This window comes from Patagioenas fasciata, chromosome Z, assembly GCF_037038585.1.
Source record: "Patagioenas fasciata isolate bPatFas1 chromosome Z, bPatFas1.hap1, whole genome shotgun sequence".
NCBI classification, from domain to species: domain Eukaryota; kingdom Metazoa; phylum Chordata; class Aves; order Columbiformes; family Columbidae; genus Patagioenas; species Patagioenas fasciata.
Window position 1 is genome coordinate 63,836,250 of NC_092560.1, and position 17,799 is coordinate 63,854,048.

The 17,799-nt window shown below is 37.8% G+C and overlaps 1 protein-coding gene across 2 annotated transcripts in view; it reads left to right on the forward strand.

Moving 5' to 3' along the window:
• The first annotated feature begins 419 nt into the window (after nucleotides 1–419).
• The window catches only part of NUP155 (nucleoporin 155), a 30,399-nt gene continuing 13,019 nt past the window's right edge, over nucleotides 420–17,799 (forward strand). The window contains exons 1-19 of one of the 2 annotated variants that reach the window (XM_065861285.2): nucleotides 420–627; nucleotides 1,885–2,022; nucleotides 2,364–2,460; nucleotides 3,598–3,668; nucleotides 4,239–4,331; nucleotides 5,143–5,309; nucleotides 5,749–5,854; nucleotides 6,384–6,457; nucleotides 6,759–6,850; nucleotides 6,983–7,080; nucleotides 7,175–7,327; nucleotides 7,831–7,931; nucleotides 9,331–9,501; nucleotides 10,499–10,609; nucleotides 11,536–11,630; nucleotides 12,379–12,467; nucleotides 15,943–16,005; nucleotides 16,106–16,256; nucleotides 17,104–17,170. In XM_065861285.2, the coding sequence (XP_065717357.1) occupies nucleotides 492–627; nucleotides 1,885–2,022; nucleotides 2,364–2,460; nucleotides 3,598–3,668; nucleotides 4,239–4,331; nucleotides 5,143–5,309; nucleotides 5,749–5,854; nucleotides 6,384–6,457; nucleotides 6,759–6,850; nucleotides 6,983–7,080; nucleotides 7,175–7,327; nucleotides 7,831–7,931; nucleotides 9,331–9,501; nucleotides 10,499–10,609; nucleotides 11,536–11,630; nucleotides 12,379–12,467; nucleotides 15,943–16,005; nucleotides 16,106–16,256; nucleotides 17,104–17,170 (2,073 nt within the window). In that variant the 5' untranslated portion in view covers nucleotides 420–491. Of the gene's footprint in view, nucleotides 628–1,884; nucleotides 2,023–2,363; nucleotides 2,461–2,538; nucleotides 2,554–3,597; nucleotides 3,669–4,238; nucleotides 4,332–5,142; nucleotides 5,310–5,748; nucleotides 5,855–6,383; nucleotides 6,458–6,758; nucleotides 6,851–6,982; nucleotides 7,081–7,174; nucleotides 7,328–7,830; nucleotides 7,932–9,330; nucleotides 9,502–10,498; nucleotides 10,610–11,535; nucleotides 11,631–12,378; nucleotides 12,468–15,942; nucleotides 16,006–16,105; nucleotides 16,257–17,103; nucleotides 17,171–17,799 lie in introns of those variants that run through there. The other variant, XM_071802425.1, reaches the window with a different exon arrangement.

Below are 17,799 nucleotides of genomic sequence, written 5' to 3' on the forward strand. Positions count from 1 at the left end.
GCTACAGTATCACATCAGGCTCGCAGTGACTGGGCTGTCACAGGGGCGCCCCAAAGAGCTACAGTGACCGCCGAGCCGGCAGGGAACCGCTCAGGGCCGCACACCACTGACAGGAGCCACTTCCCGCCACGCCCCTCAGGGCCATCCTGTGCCTTTGAAGACCGTCGCAGCGGATCGCGCCGGGCCCTCGGGCAGCCCGCAGGCCTACAGGGCTCCTCGGTGAGGCACCGCAACCCCGACGCGGCCCTCACAGCCCGCTCAGCTCCGGCAGCTCAGCTCCGGCAGCTCCCCTCCAGCCGCAAGGGGCCTCGTCCGCCGCCTCCCCCCCGGGCGCTCCTCTCGAACAGGCCCTGCGCGCCCTTCCCACTGATGGAAGAGGGAACCGGCGCGACGGAAGTGCGTAGCGCGCGCAAGGCCTGCCGGGCTTTGGCGGGTGCGGAGCTCCCGCCTTTTCCGCGCGCGCGGAGCTGCCCGGGCCGGGCCTGGCCGCCATGCCCGCCGCCATGAGTCCCGCGGTGCCCGCCGCGCAGGAGGCGCTGGAAATCGCGGGCCGCATCATTGACCGGCAGATCCAGGACGATCGCTGCTATCCGGACCTGTCCGAGCTGCTGGCGGTGCCAGCGCCTGGTGAGGAGAGCTGCGTGGGGTGGACCGCCCCCTCCAGTCCGCCTCGGGGCCTCCGCTGCGCCTTGAGCCCCGACAGGGCGGCCTTGGCCGGGCACGCCGGGAGACCCTCGGCGGGCAGCGGGGGACCCGCTCTCTTTAACGGCTGCCGCCCTGACAAGGCCCCGGGGACAGCGGCGGCAGGGCTGAGTCTGGCGGCTTCTCTGGCTTTGGGGGCGTGTAGTGGAGCCTTTGGTGTGTGGGTGATAGTTGTGGGTGGGGGATTGCTCCGTGTTAGCAGGAGCCCCGCAGAAGGAGTGCGCTTGGGTTGCCCTCTCGGCCCCATCTCTCTTCAGCAGGTGAAGAAAATGGCCCTTGTTTTCCGTTAAGTCCTTTGGGAGGTCTCTTGCAGAATGCTCATGGGGTCCCTAAGTGCCCAGCACCATCACTAGATTAAAAGCATCCTGAAAGTATCTCTTAAGCCTTGTTTAATGACTTTTATTAGTTTGTAGCTATATGTCACATGTAGTAATGATATAAGGTATGCTTTTTGTCATGCATTTTATTCTTAAAATATCAAGACAGCATTTCTTAGTTCATTGATGCCAACACTAATCCATTGAAGAAGCATTCTAGAGCCGTAGGCGACCTCATATATATCCAGCATCAGGATACAAGCAGAGTGCCTCTTTTCTGATATGATACAATGCGATGTGTGTAGCAGCATTGTGGGTAGAAATAACATAAAATAATGGGTGTATGTGGGTATTTAACATGGTACTGGTAGTATAGATCAGCTTTTCCAGGTGAAGGAATATGCTTCTGGCTTGTTCACACAGCACATTTAATGATTTACCACATGATGAAAAAAGGACTGGAGAATATCACAGAAAAAGTGGGATAAAGGGTAGGCAGGGGTCCAGTTGAGTTATTGTAAAAGTTTGTTTGTAAATCTGTTTGCTCATGTCTAATTTGAGATTTAGGCTTATTGTTTGTAGTCCTGCTTCTGTTGAAACCTTTGTTCACACATATTTTGGAAATAGTGGTATTATACGTCTAGAGTCTCTGCAGTATCAATAACTTTTTTCTGAGTAGCCAGAAGTATTATTCGTCTAAAGTAAAATGGGAAATGCTATTTGTCTAATTCAGATTTCACAGGTTAAGCAACAATCAGATAAAGATAAAGAAGGAGAATACAAACGTGTTGGGTTTTTTTTAATTATTTTTTTATTTTTAATTATTCGTAAGAGGTATAACATAATTTGTTGGTCTTACTTGCAGGTAGCCCTACTGTTTCTGGTATGTCAGATATGGATTATCCTTTGCAAGGACCAGGTTTGCTGTCAATACCTAATCTTCCAGAGATCAGCTCAGTCCGCAGAGTTCCCCTTCCCCCAGAGCTAGTGGAGCAGTTTGGACGTATCCTTATGAAAAATAATGTGTTAGGTTGTGTAAATAACTAATATTATTAGAAACTAGCTTTTTTCTTCCAGAATCTTCTTCTCTGATCTTTCTGTCAGACTTACAGTAATAAAGGTTGCTATGGTTCATGTTCCCTTCACAAGGGTCCAAGTGGTAACAAGGTCCATTTGAGTAGAGCTGCTGGTGGAACTGGTTTCTGTATGAAGTACTTTGAATATTTATGGTACATAGTGTGTACTACTGTATATAAAATAATGTTATTTTTTTAAAATGTTCCAAAGGCAATTTTGCCTTTGCTAACCGAAATGCATTTAGACCTTACATCAGCAGTGCTTCAGATATGCAGTGCAATTGTATGATGGGAGTATTTCCAGAGATCAGCAGAGCTTGGCTGACCATCGACAGTGACATCTTTATGTGGAACTATGAAGATGGGTATGCGGAGAACACATTTGTGATGATATTTTGTTGTTATTATACCAGGGTTAAGTGATTGCAGTATTGGAAGATTGTTTACTGCTAGCACAGGTGTGTGCTATTCGTTTTAACTTATCTTGAGTCCTCCTAAGTTTTACTAAAACTTTTGAATAACAAGTGTTTAAGGTTTTTTAAGAGTTAGTAATATTGCTTCCAGATCATCTAGAGGTGTAAGAAAGGAAAATGCACTTGCTTAGGGTTAGACGCAACTAATATCCTAAAGTTATTGCTGCATTTATGCTAGGGTTTTGCTTACACCAAAATAGTAGAAAAAATTATACTAATTGCCTAACTTTTTTGAGTAGATCTAGGAAGTACTCTGATATGTATACAGTGGCAAATCATTCCTACAATGGTAAGCAATACAGCATTAGTACTTGGAAGTATGATTGAAGCCCTTCTGCCTAGTTTATTTTAAGGATGCATAAAACTGAAAATTATTTCATTATATTTTCAAATGGCAGTGATAAGTTTATAATGGGCAGATTTACTTGCTTATTTGCCTATATAATAAAAATTCGTTTAGAAATAATTGTTCTATACACATTGTTGCATTTTCTAAGAAGATTAAGGTTCAAATGGTAGCTCACATAGCTCCTATCCATACATTTACATTGGATCACAGTGGATTAAATACATTCTCCAAATATCACACTGTAGTGCTAATTGTAAGATGCTGGGGAGGAGGTTGGGAATTCTTGCTTTAGATAATTTTCATGGGAAAAAAAAAATCGTATAAGTTCCTCTCTCTTGATGTTAATCAGCATTGCAGATGCTAAATTGTCTAATTCAGAGTAGACTATGAATTGACAAAATCCAAAACTACAAAATACTGCAGTTGGGTTTGAGGTTTGAAACTCAGCTATAGGGGCTCCAAGCATCTCCAGTGATTGCCATTGTAATTCTGCTGTGAAACTTCTGTGTCATTCCATTCTGCTGGACTTGCTTCCACCCGAAATGGAAGATGTAGGTGGCTTCAATGTTACAATAAATATTTATAATTTTTAAATATACAGAACAGGATTTCTTTTACTTTGTTATTATGTGATACGACATGATAAGTTTTATTTTGTTTGTTTGTTTTCTTGTTGACAGGGGAGATCTGGCTTATTTTGATGGTCTTAGTGAAACAATTCTTGCAGTGGGTCTTGTAAAGCCAAAGGAAGGTAAGGCATATATTACAGTGTGTAGAATTAGGCAGTTACGGACCCTTCTGTGTATGTTTTATGTATGTACATATGTGAAAATCCGTGATTTGTGTGTGTAGATATGTATACACATGATACCTGAGTTTGTTTTGGTTTTAGAAATGATTAATTACAAGCCAGAAATAATTTGTAGTTTGACATTCATTTGCACTGATAAGCTTGCATTTTTTGCCACATTATACTCTGTGGCATATAGCATACTCAAAAAAAAAGTTACTGTTTATAAATTTACACATTCAAGTAGTAACTTCCATGAGATCCTGGTTTCTAGCCCTTACAGTTCTTTTGTTAGCTACTGTTTAGGTAACAGTGAAGTCAATGTTGGAGAGGCAATAGGGTTGAATTTAAAAGAAGCACATTTATAAGGAGGAGTCAAAGATGCTGTGTTTCATGAACTAGAAGCTGAGCTGCTAATTGATACTGCTTTCTAGTTCTAGAGTTCCATAGTTCATTAGGTCTTACATTGAATACATCATTGTAATGAGAAGTTGGCTGCAAACTAAAATTTCAATTTCTCCCCTTCCTTAGGTATCTTCCAGCCTCATGTACGACATTTACTTGTTCTGGCTACCCCTGTTGATATTGTGATTTTAGGCCTCAGTTGTGCTAATATACAAGCAGGTAATTCTCTCATTCTTAGTGGTGCATGAACAGGTATACATGGTTGTTTTATTAGTAGCCATTTTAAAAAGAAAAAAAAGAAAAGAAAGAACAAAAAAAAGAAAAACAAGGTCAAGTGCTAAGCACCTTGCTAATTTTTAATCATGTTACAGGCAGGAGCAAATAGCTTTTATGGGGTGTACATTTGCTGTATTCTGGACTTCTATATGAGTGTTGACTTGTATTATTCACCTGTTAAACACAAAAAGAGCTTTTAAAACAGGTGCTCCTGTTAATTAAACACCATGTTGGAGAGGGAGAGAAGAGATGGGCATGAATCTTGGAATTGGTGAATACAGTTAGTTAACCTGTTCGGCATTTGTATTCCAACCACAGAAACTGAGAACCTGATACCATATTTTTATGCCATATATAGTAATAGAGAGAATACACAATTGTATGAAGAAAGTGAGAAGGTTACAATCTTTTGCTATCTTCTCATGCTGTCTTGATATAAAAGAGAAAAAAAAGTAGAAATCTGTGTTTTAGACTTGTCACAATTTAGAGGAGATGGCAATGTATAGAAATGAAAAACATGGAATTTCCTTACTTGGAAACTTACACTGACAATTTACTTTCATTTTTTTAAAAACAGAAGATTAGTTACTCTGCAGTTCACTTTGAAGAATAGCTATTCCAGAATGTGGTTAGTAATTATGAAATTTACTGTAATTTTTTCCTGTTTTCTGAAAGGCTTATCACAGACTTGTAATATTTAGTAAAACAACTTAAAAACGTAGAGGATTTATTTATTAATTCTTAATTTTTTTAGGTGCTGGATCACTCAATGACAGTATGTCTGGCGGAATGCAACTGCTACCAGACCCTCTCTATTCGCTCCCTACTGACAATACTTATATTCTGGCAATAACATCTACTGATAATGGGCGTATCTTTTTGGCTGGAAAAGATGGCTGCTTATATGAAGTAGCATACCAGGTGACTATAGGTTTTACACACAGGCATTTTTTGTTGTTTCATGGTTGTGGAATGTATGGACTAAGAGTTCTAAAACATGTCAGGTTTGTTGTCTTGTTTTATTCCATAATTACTTTGCATGACTTGATTGCACAACAGATCTGATGTCAGTGCAGGTGTATTATCTTTGAAGAAGTACCTTTGAGGAATAGCAAGACTACGTAGGTCAACTAAAAAATTAAAATTGTGGCATCCTGCACCCTTTTTGATGTGAAATTTTCCTTTTAACGATCACCTATTTCTTTATATTGGGTAGTACGTACTTTTTCAATTAAATCAATGGTGTGTAGTTAGATTTTTACTTGTTTTCCTACTTGTCCTGGTAATGACTTTGTGAATGTAACTGCTAGTTTGTTTTTTGTTTTGTTTTTCTTTCAACACTCTTTGTTTTAAATTGTAGGCTGAAGCAGGCTGGTTTAGCCAGCGCTGTAGAAAAATTAATCATTCAAAGAGCGCTCTGTCTTTCCTTATTCCTTCATTGCTGCAGTTCACATTCTCAGAGGATGGTAAGTACAGATGTTAAAGACTTACTCAATAATTCAATGTAACCTTTTAAATCATACTATCAAAAACTCAGGCTGGATAGTTTTCTAATTCAGAGCATTTAGTTATTCTCAATTAAACTTGTAGTAGTTGATGATTATAAAAATCAGGTCCTGTGTGTCTAGTTCAGGATATAGATACCAAAGCCTAGAAAGTTTGACATCTATAACTAAAGTTAGCATACAGGAGAACAAAATTAATATGTGCTTAGTAGGATCACTGCAAACAGTAGAATCCTTAAGCAAGTAATTTCAGCTTGTTTCAATGTTTAGTGAAAAAGTTGAAATTATACAACTTTGTGGGCCTTTTTTTTTTTTTAGTTTAGTAATAATTGTGTGAACTTGATTGCCATTTTACATTGCTTCCAGTAGACGTTGTGTGTGGAGATCCTGCAGATTTTGTTAACTTACTATTAATTATTTCATAAATACTCTGTCTTACACTTGTTTTCACCAAATCTAGTGTTGATTTGCTGGTTTCTTGCCTCCTCAGATCCAGTAGTTCAAATTGCGGTTGACAACTCTCGAAATATCTTATATACCCGCTCAGAAAAAGGAGTGCTGCAAGTATGTGGCTTCTTATGACTACTGGCTGTGTTGCTAATGTGTATATACTTTTTTAAGTTTTCCTCAGTACCTCAGAATTCTCTGTAGGTATGTCAGGATATTATTCCAGTTTATCTGTTTGTAACAAAGCGTGTGCTGAAGACTTAAAATAGTGTCTTCTGAGAAAAAGTACCCTTTTGATCTTCCCCTCCATTGTATGGAAACATGAGGATGAGATAAAAATAGATTTTGAGTTGCTTCTTGATAGGTGAGGCTGTATTAATTCAAATGTAAACCACTAAGCAGTGTTACTGAATTGCAGGTTTATGATCTGGGACAAGATGGTCAAGGAATGACAAGAGTTACTTCTCTTTCACAAAATGCTATAGTTTCTGCTGCTGGGACCATTGCCAGGTATATTTATGACAATTGTGATTTAAGAGGTTTCCTTTAAGAGCAATAGTTTCATGCTATGTTTTTGAAAAATGCTGTTTGCTTATTTCTTTGGGTTGAGAGTGTGTGTGGGCTTTTTGTTTTGTTTTTTAGAACAATAGATCGTTCTGTATTTAAGCCTATTGTTCAAATAGCAGTGATTGAAAATTCTGAATCCATAGACTGTCAACTATTAGCAATCACACATGCAGGTAAGAAAGCAATGTTAGTTCCTCCCCTTTTAAACTGGAAAATGGCATCTGCACAATTCAGCAAAATGATGACGTTTCTTAATCTTTTGTTCAGGTGTCCGACTCTATTTTAGTACTTCACAATTTAAGCATCCAACAGCTCGTCCCTCCATGTTAACCTTGGTTCATGTCCGTTTGCCACCTGGGTTTTCAGCTTCTTCTAGTGTGGAGAAGCCCGCAAAAGTTCACAGAGCTCTTTATAGCAAAGGTAAGCAATGGAACACGGCTCAGAGGAGATTGACTTTTTTTTTTTTTTTTTCCTCCTTGTGACAGTCACTATCACACTGGTTTTAGATTGCGGAGTTTGAAGTAGTAGGAGTAACTGAGAATGAAACATGGCTTCTGTGTGTTAATGGGAAAGGTTTTGGAAGTGAAAGTTTGTAATATTTTTCAGAATTTATTTCTTCTGCAAGGTGCAGTGTTTGAGCAGAGAAATCCGTGATCTGTTTAAATATCTATTTTTTGAGACATGCTCTACCTATTTTAGCCTCATTTTTGTTTATATCTTTTAGAGTAGACAGCAAGTGGTGTTGAAAGTGACTTTCTAAAGAACCCTATGACATGCAAATGCAGGAGATATTATTTGCTGTTTAAATTGTGTGATTTGAATTTAAAGATTGATTTTTACTACATAATGAATGAATTCATTAACTTGTATCTCATACATGATTATTGCATCTAATACAAACTTAATATTGGTGTTCTTGCTAGGAGTCCTGTTAATGGCAGCTTCAGAAAATGAGGATAATGACATCCTTTGGTGTATCAATCATGATTCGTTCCCTTTTCAAAAGCCAATGATGGAAACACAGGTACTAAAGCAAACTTCTATACAATTTTGACGGAATCTAGATATTATTTTTTCCTTTCTGATAACAGATACTTGAATAATATTATCTGCAAGAACTGGATAGTTCACTGAAAAAGTGCATGAGCAGTTTGGAAACATTTACAAAGCTACTATGCAGTATAATACAAAGAAAAAAAATTAGCGGGCAGTTTTGTCAGTGAATTGGATCTGATCTCTTAGTAGGAATTCCTAGTTCAGCCATACTTTCTAGCATGATGCGAGCTGCGTGTCAAATACGATTGCCTTGACTTCTAAGACTTAATGACAGATTTGAAAATATTGTTGTCTATAACCTGCTGCATATTGTGCACAAGCACAGGAAGACACAGTCCACAGTGGTGTTTGTTGATGAGGATAAAATTTGGCAAAGATTATCTAAAAAGTAGGTGCTAGAGGCTTTGAGTTTGTTTAAACTGATATGCCACATCTTCCTTATATTTCAGACATGATTAATCTCTTAATTATTTCATGTTTTTTTCTGATTTTATATTTCCTAATTGTTAACTAAGTGGGTTTGTAAGAGGAGTTGTGGGGGGTTAGTTGCCTTATGCTTCAGTTCAGGGAGAACTTTTCATGTATTCCAGCTCTGAAGGAAGTCTGAAGTCTACTGATGTGACGAATGAGATGTCAAAAATAGTATTGATGAAGGAGCAGTAGTAGAGTTGGAGTGGAGAGACTGTATAAGTTTCAAAGTCAGGTTTTGATTTATATGCAGTTTTAATAACTTACAGTGGAGCTTTATAATCACTCCAGATCCCTTCCCTGAAAAAACTTACACATAAGTATCCCAAGTACTGGCATCTCTCTTTTTTCCAAGGCATTTAACAGTGGCACAGGTAGGTTTCCCAAACAAACCTGCAGCCTTTTCTTGAGCAGCAGTTCCTTGTTGTTAGCATACCTTGTTTTCTGGAATGTCTTCACTATCTTATGTCCCTTCTGGTGTTTTATTTGAAGTACTGCTCCCAACTGTGAAAGCGTTATAAACCTCTGTGTTTCAAGTGCAGCTTTTTTTTATTCTTTAGGAAATAATTTAAATTCATTTTGTCTTTGATACTTTGTTCTGTTGTGTTTATATTGTAGCAGAATTAAAGGATTCCACTTAGCAAGTTGTTTTACATTTAAATACAAAACACTATCCCTGTCCCTCAGAAGAAGCGATATATTATTCCTTGTCTCCCATGTAGCTGTACATTTGGTGGTAACCTTCTGTTAGACTGTAAAAGAACTTGCTCTGGGTTTTCTTGGGTCAAAAATAGATTCTATTCTGTGTAATTTTAAATGGTAAATAGGAAAATATCACCGTGAACATACAAAATGTATGTCTGTTACCAAACTTCGGATGATATCTATGTTTTGTTCAGATGACCACTCGTGTTGATGGACATTCCTGGGCTCTTTCTACTATCGATGAATTTAAAGTTCAGAAGATTGTAACACCACTAAATAAAGACAGTATTCCAATAACTGATTCACCTGTTGTTGTACAGCAACACATGCTGCCACCTAAGAAGTTTGTTTTGCTTTCAGCCCAGGTTAGTATTACTTCTCTTAATACAGGAAATCAGAAGAGTAAATATAAAGTTGGAAGACTGATCTAAACCTGTAAATGTTTATTCGTTTTGTATATGCTTAGAGGATTATATTCTGAACGTGAATTAGGAAGAAGATTGCTGAAACCATCTGTAACCATTTGAAATTTACTCAAAGCTGTTGGGCCAGCTTCTCTTATAACAGTGCGTGAATAGTTTTAATTGGTCTCAAGAGACCCTTGTAGGTACAGATCTTCTGAGAAGTTCTTTTAAACTTGGTTATACTCATGATTACATGGAATTGAAACAAACAATGGATTCCTAGGTATATTCTTTGTTAGAAGTCCCAAAAGGAGTTTTTGAAAGGGCTTTAAAAAACAAAACCCACGAGAAGAAAAATGAACTTCCGTTTGTATGTTTCTGATTACATTTAGCAACGTTTTAGGACACTTAATATATTAATGAATAGGTAATTTAAAAAAGAAATATTTAATCATTAATGTCTTATAACGTCTAGCCTCAACCTGCATATGTTTCATGGCAGGTATTTTGTTAAAGGCACTAAATGGACCCTCTCCAGTAGTTGCTGTGGACGCAGGCAAGATGTTTATGTGCAGAGTCTTACAATGCCCTTGATCCTGAATTCTTAAAGCATTTCTTTTCTAGGCAATTTTGAGGATTTGAAAGATAAAGCTGTTCTTTTCTATATCTGTGTGCTATGTGTTTGCATTTTGTTGTTCTTAGCCTAATATGAAGCACACATTTAACTTACAGAGAATTTCTAGCAATTGTAATGTTTTTCTTGCCTTTCCTAGACTCACTACAGAATTCTCTGTATATGAATGGGAGCTGGACTTTAGGCACCATTCACGTTATACTTTGATCCAGTAGTGCAATGAAGGAAAATTAGTATTTATGAAGATAAGCATTGTAGGGACAGGGTGATGGGATGGTCTGAGTGAATACAACTTTATTCTAACGAACTTTGGGTGATTTTTAGGGGAGCTTTATGTTTCATAAACTCAGACCTGTTGATCAGCTGCGACATCTGCTTGTTAGCAATGTAGGTGGAGATGGAGAAGAGATTGAAAGATTTTTCAAGTTGCATCAGGTAAGAACTTTTGACCTATTACAAAAAAATGGAAGTTTTATAATATTTATGTAAATCTAATCACTTCCTTCAGCATCTTCTTGTTGTTGCTATAAAGTTCTAGTTAATATTTCATTTATCAATTGAAGTATTAGCTTTTCCTCCTGTATTATCTGCCTAAAACAAGATTGTATAATGAGAAATAACTTCTTATGGTATCTAAAAATTGAAGTGTAATTCACTTTCCCTGAAATTCTTGTATATCTTGTATGCAGAAGTATGATGTAGTTCCTAGTTTAGGAAAGGAGTTCATCTAAGAGCACGGGAGGAAGAGGAGGAAGAGTTTCTAAAAAAAATTTAAATTCCTACCACTATAAGAGGATTTTACATTTCGAAGGCCTGTAGAAATGTGTATAATTAGTCTAATTTCTTTTGTTTAAGGTAAATAACAAGCAAGAGGGAAGCTATAATGGATTACAATTTTAAATCAACTAGTACTGATTTGTATCTGTCATCTGTCATTAGGATCTGTTCACTGTAATCTATTCTCTTGTACTTTGATAGGACATACTAAGTGTTATTTTAACATTCCTTACAAATATGCAAACCATTATTTGTATAGATTTTTTTTCTTCAGACACAATCCTGATTTACATGTATGTAGAAATTGCATGAATCTTAGTCATAACTAGGTGACAGACATGGAGACGGTTTCCTACCAGTAATCATACTGTGTTTCAAAAACTGCATAGCAAAACTTAGCCTCTATAGTGGAATGCCTTACTATGATTCATTTCCTATCTATAATTGGGAAGAGCTGATTTCCTTGCCTTCTAAGTAAAATGATGAAAAAGTATTTACTGTTTATTTATTGAGCAATGTAACTCCTATACATTTCTTTATCAACTTGATACAAGCTGCCACACTAATAGTATAATATGCTGCAGGAGGATCAGGCCTGTGCCACTTGCCTTATCTTGGCCTGTTCTAATGCTGCATGTGATAGAGAAGTATCTGCCTGGGCTACTCGGGCATTCTTCAGGTAAGTTTCAGTTCTGTAAGTTTTTTCTGAACATTATGTGCAGGATCACTATAGCCAGTGAATAATTGTGCAGACTCTTTAATCCGCTACTTGAGCAAGCATTGTTGTAAAATGAGCATAGACTGTTAAACCTGATAGAAAATGCCTTTGCACTAATTTAGGGCTCATCAACAAAGGAATCTTCCTGTAATGATGATTTCTGTGTAGTTCCCCTTTGGGATGCTTGTATTCCAGAGAAAATGTAGACAATAGGTCTGGAGAGATGGGTATTAGCAAGGAAAGATGTTTAAAAAGTGTGCATGTAGCACTATAGGAGAGAGGTGGATAGAAATTATTTGTAGACAGTAGAAGGATAAGCATGAGCTGTCTCAAATGTGTCCTTCTGTCTGCTTTCCTGTAGAGGCAAACCTTAAAACGATACTAAGGCATCAGCCTGATTTTGAGAATTGGTAAATTTCTCTTTAAAGCATGTTCATATCACATAATCAGCAGAACTTAAAATGTCCACAAAAATATATGTATCTTTTCAGTTGCATATGTTAGTGCTTTTTAATATAAAGCATATTCTGTTAGTTTTCTTCTGCCAAAAGTATCATACGGTCACAAATATTTCTGTAAAGTTATGGTATTTTTTTTTATTCCCCATTTTAAAAGAATCCTGAAATTGCTGTTAATTTTCAAAGACATGAAAATAAAGGGGACTATGTATGAAATGTGAGGAATTTTTGTCTTTGCATGGAAACTTTAGATACGGTGGAGAAGCACAAATGAGATTTCCATCAGCTCTGCCTCCTCCAAGCAATGTTGGACCTATTTTGGGTTCTCCTGTTCCTTCCAGTAAGTAGCAAGCATTTATTGGCTTTGGAGAGGGTTTTTGTTTTTTTTTTCCTTAAATAGGTTGTGTTTTGTCTTCTCACAAGTACCTGTGTTCTTTTTGTCTAAAATAGTCCTTGATTTTCCACTCACTGGCTAATTGATTACAGAGTTTGATCCATTCCTCTCAAGTGATTTTTTAATTTAGTGAGAAGGTGATGTGGTCTCAAACTATGTCTGGATGTTGCATATAATCTATTAAGACTATGTGAAGAAGGTATACATTTATTGCTACCAGAGGCATCTCAGCAGCCAGAGAACTATTTATCAATACTATAGTTCAGACTTCACAAAAATGAGTTGGTTGTTGTGTGGTTATAGCAGACTATCTTCTTATAGTGCCATTGTCATGCCTCTGCAGATATTGCTTAGGAGAATAAAATTTTTGATCAAGAAATAGGTTAGTTGTTTGAAGTTATTTCTTCCTGTAAAAGCTCCAGCTTCAACATGTGGTTTCTACTTAGGTAGTCAGTGCCACCTACGAATAAGAGTAGTACCTGTTCTTTCTCTTCAGAACTTCATGGTTGTTGGAGTGGAGACCTGTCTGTATTACAGAATGTTAGGGACTGGAAGGGACCTCAAAAGATCATCTAGGCCGGTCCCCCTGCTGGAGCAGGAACACCTGGATGAGGTTACACAGGAAGGTGTCCAGGTGGGTTTTGAATGTATCCAGAGTAGGAGACTCCACAACCCTCCTGGGCAGCCTGTTCTAGTGTTCTGTTACCCTTACTGAGAAGAAGCTGCTTCTCAAATTTAAGTGCAACCTCTTGTGTTCCAGTTTGAACCCATTACCCCTTGTCCTACCATTGGTTGTCACTGAGAAGAGCCTGGCTCCATCCTTGTGACGCTCACCTTTTATATATTTGTAAACACCTTTATATATTGATAAACATTAATGAGGTCACCCCTCAGTCTCCTCCAAGCTAGAGACCCAGCTCTCTCAGCCTTTCCTAATAAGGTAAATGCTCCACTCCCTTATCATCTTTGTTGCCCTGCGCTGGACTCTCTCCCGCAGTTCCCTGGTCTTCTTGAACTGAGAGGCCCAGAACTGGACACAATATTCCAGATGTGGTCTCACCAGGGCAGAGTAGAGGGGAAGGAGAACCTCTTTTGACCTACTAACCACCCCTCTTCTAATACACCCCAGGATACCATTGGCCTTCCTGGCCACAAGGGCACAGTGCTGGCTCATGGTCATCCTGCTGTCCACCAGGACCCCCAGGTCCCTTTCCCCTACGCTGCTCTCTAATAGGTCATTCCCCAACTTATACTGGAACCTGGGGTTGTTTTTACCCAGTTGTAAGACTCTACACTTACCCTTGTTATATTTCATTAAATTTTTCCCTGCCCAACTCTCCAGCCTGTCCAGGTCTCGCTGGATGGCAGCACAGCCTGCTGGCATGTCAGCCACTCCTCCCAGCTTGTGTCATCAGCAAACTTGCTGATAGTGCACTTGATTCACTCATACAACTAATTGATGAATATATTGAATAATATAGGCCCCAGTACTGAGCCCTGAGGCACTCCACTAGATACAGGCCTCCAACTAGACTCCACCCCATTGATTACTTAGATTCACTTTCATTTCTACAGTTGCTTCAGGAAGTTGTCACTTAGTATGTGTTCCAGATCTTAAAAGCTTTTAAAAAGAGAAATTCTTAATGATGAATTTGTAACTCTGAATTACTGAATTAAATAATTTTTTAAAATCATGAACTCATGAACTTCCAACATCCTTTAGCCTTATCTGATATGTTGCCTTCAATTTTACACATCAGACTTGGGAAAAAACTTGATTGTCTGAAATGTAAGGAAATAACATTTCAATGCTGGTTTTGACCTATTCTACAAATGCCTAAGTATTGGAGAAAGGTGTGCTCAACTGGAACGAAGTTTTGGAAAAATAGTTGACCATCTTTTTCAGAATTCTTAATTAGTACTAAAACAGTAAGAAGAGTGGTTGTTTTCAATACATCAGTGGTATCGCTTTCCAGGCGTGATGGTGTGGAACAGTAGCAATGTGGGCAGCGGCTGAGGCTAAGCATAAGAATGTAAAATTGAATAATAAATCTGAGTTAGAGAGGACAGCAGCTATGGGGAGAACAGGTGCTAGGAGCAGACTGAGAATGAATATGGTATGGGGGAAATGACAGGAAGCTGTGTGATCAATGAGGTGGCTCCTTTTAGAAGTAAATCTGTTTTTCTGAAGTCTAAACGTTTGGGTATTTTTATCATTTGCTGTCCTGTATGCCTCTTTGAAACGTAGTATCAAAGCACGTGTTTCCATATCGCTTCAGTGACAGGTCCAGGTAGAAGATGGCACCAGTTGTTCAGATACTCCTTACTCCATTTGCTCAAAGGGGATAGAACTGTCATATGAAGTTAAGATTCTGATATTGTGAATGTCCCATGTGGTGGGTCACACAGTGCTGGCAGAAATTGACCAAAACACCTTGAAATTTTGTATGTGAAATTACATTACAATAATGTTAGCGTTAAAAAGCCAGGCACCTTTAACTTCTCTCTTTTTCTTACTGTTGGAAGTCTTATTTAAGCATTCATGTGCAGCTTTTCTGCACGTTTGTGTTTTACTTGGCACACAGGAGTATGTGCTCTGAGAATGCATTGGCACTGTTTGGTGAAGAGCTTTATTATCCTTTACACTGTTGTGTATTGCCAAGTGAAGAGAACTGTAGTGAATAAAGTAAGAGCTGATTCTTTGATAAAAGCTAAATTTCCAGAGTGTCAGTTTTCTTGCCCTTTCTGTGGTCTATCATCCTACATGCTGATAGTACATGGATGTTTTTGTAGATGACTACACGTGCTCGTCATATGTAGGGGTCTAAAGTTAGGTGCTCAGACTTAATTTGCAGAAAGTATGAGGATTCACATGTGAGTCTGAGGCCATGGACACTATTAAACTGAATGTTCCAAGTTAGCAGTATTGCTGTGGTGTTTGTCCAACTGCCTTATGTAACAATTAAAGAGTAATAATACCGGTTTCTTTCTGTTGAATGCTTGGGAGGTAAAATTGTTACTCTTTGAAAAGATTTAAAAGACTGAAAGTGTGAGTGTTTTGAGAGTAGGTGCCCATATTAGGAAAGGGAGTAGTCAGAGGGTGAAGAGCAAGAATAAGTATGTGGACAACATTATATGCAATGCAGGTAACAGATGATGTGCAATAAATAGCACATGAATGATGGAAAAAAAAGCATAAGAGCTGCTCTTGAAACATATCTATGTGGTACACTTATGGAATGTTAGGTTGGTAAGAAAATAGTGCACTTTGGTATTTATACATAAAAGATCTTGAAATGATTCCAACTTTAAAGTACTTAATTTAACAACTTTGCTGCTTTTGCACAGGAATTTATGGATTATATTTTGATTTGGGTTTTTTTGTTTGTATTTAACAAACTGATTTTTTTTTCCCTTTTAGGTTCCCCATTGACCGTTGATAGTCCATATCCTAATCCTAGCTTTTTGACAACACCTGGGCAAGGTAGTGCCTTGTTTTCCTTTGCTGGAGAAATGGAGGTTTTTTTCAACTAGTCTTCCTTATTTGCATTCAAATGATTAATATTTACCTACTTTCACCCTAGGTTTACAACCTCCTACTATGTCAACTCCCATGTTTCCTTCTGGGAATTCCATGTCTCACCCTGGTACATCCATTAGTGGAATGATGGGTCCTGAGATAGTATTTTCTGGAAGACACAATGGCATTTGCATATACTTTGCTCGGATCATAGGGTGAGGTGTTTGTGTGAAAGAAGATTCTGTCACTCAATTTGTTTCATAGTTTTTATTTCCCCTAATGCTCATTGGTGGTGAATTCTGTCTTAATAGCATTTAAATCTGAAGTTAGTAAAGTGCATTTTTATGTTGTTTATGAAGTACCCATTGGTATAATACATTCTCTTTCCAGCTCTGTTAATGATAATACATTCAGTGAATGGCTAGGACAGTAAAGTTGCTTAGGCATTGATTCTGCAATCAAATGTATATGCACAACTCTGAAAACTGCAGTTTTATTTTTCAAACCTGAGAGTTATATGTTTCAAACTCCCAAGGGATGAAACAGAAATGCAGAAGGACTTACAGGATTGAAGTCCTTTTCCGTTAAGAGGCTTTAAACAGAATGTTGAAATCAGCAATGAAGCAAAACTACAGAGGATTCTGTTACTTGGTTGTTGAGTCCTGTGTTACTAAACACCCCAAGCAAGAACAGAGCTCTTCATATGTCGGTCATCTCTCTGCATGCTGGTTGGGAAATAAATATTTGTTATGACACTTATTTACCTACACTATATTTCCAGAGAATAATATTGGTCTATATTTAAAGTATTTGAGAGCATCAAGCTTGATTTAATTAAAGTTTTAAAATTCGAAATTTTGTTAATTATATGTATCTATACCATTCAGAAATATGTAATGGTAACATTTTTAATGTTTAATTTTCATCCAAATTAAATCATTATTTTAGACCTTGAAGTAAAAAGCATTACCATTTCTTTCTTAAGAAATTATACATACAAGACTTGCAAATATACTTGCTTAAATTACTTGATGTTTAACAGAGTAATGTTTTGTGTTGCAGAAATATTTGGGATGGCAGTATAGTCCTGGAGAGAGTTTTCAAAAGTGGCAATCGAGAAGTTGTTGCAGTATGTAAAACATTTTGTATTTTTAGAAGTTCCTTATAGTATATATCTTAAGCCGTGTTATACTTCCATTCCGAATTATGAACTGATAGCAAAAAAAACATTGTTGCTATTTGAATGTTTTCTGAAGTGCTATGCTCTTAACTGAGGAGTAATTGTATGTTCTAAGTATTTTTAAGCTACTATTTGCAGTGTTATTTTCTAAGAAACCTAACTGTAATTTGATCTCTGTTATTAAATGGCAATGGCCAGTTTTCTCAATGTTTAGTGATTGCACTTCATTTCTACATACCACCTCCAGACAAAACTTAAAAATAAAATGCTTTAGTGGGTTAGGATAAACATTGCAGTTATATAAGGACATAAAAAAAAAATATCCAACATCTTCCTAACATGTTGGTGTTTCACTTTTTGTCCATGATCAAAATAACAGTGTCTTATCTGACTGTGGATATTAATAGAATCTTGAACTGAGTAATTTCAGCAGTGCAAATTAACTTCTACATGAGCTTTCCTCTTCCAGTGTAAAGGTAACTGGGAGACTCTGGAAGACCGTAGCAGTTATACTCCATGTCTTAGTAATGCTCAATAATTTTTTTTAGTTCAAAGCTGGAAATAGTAAAACACAGCTG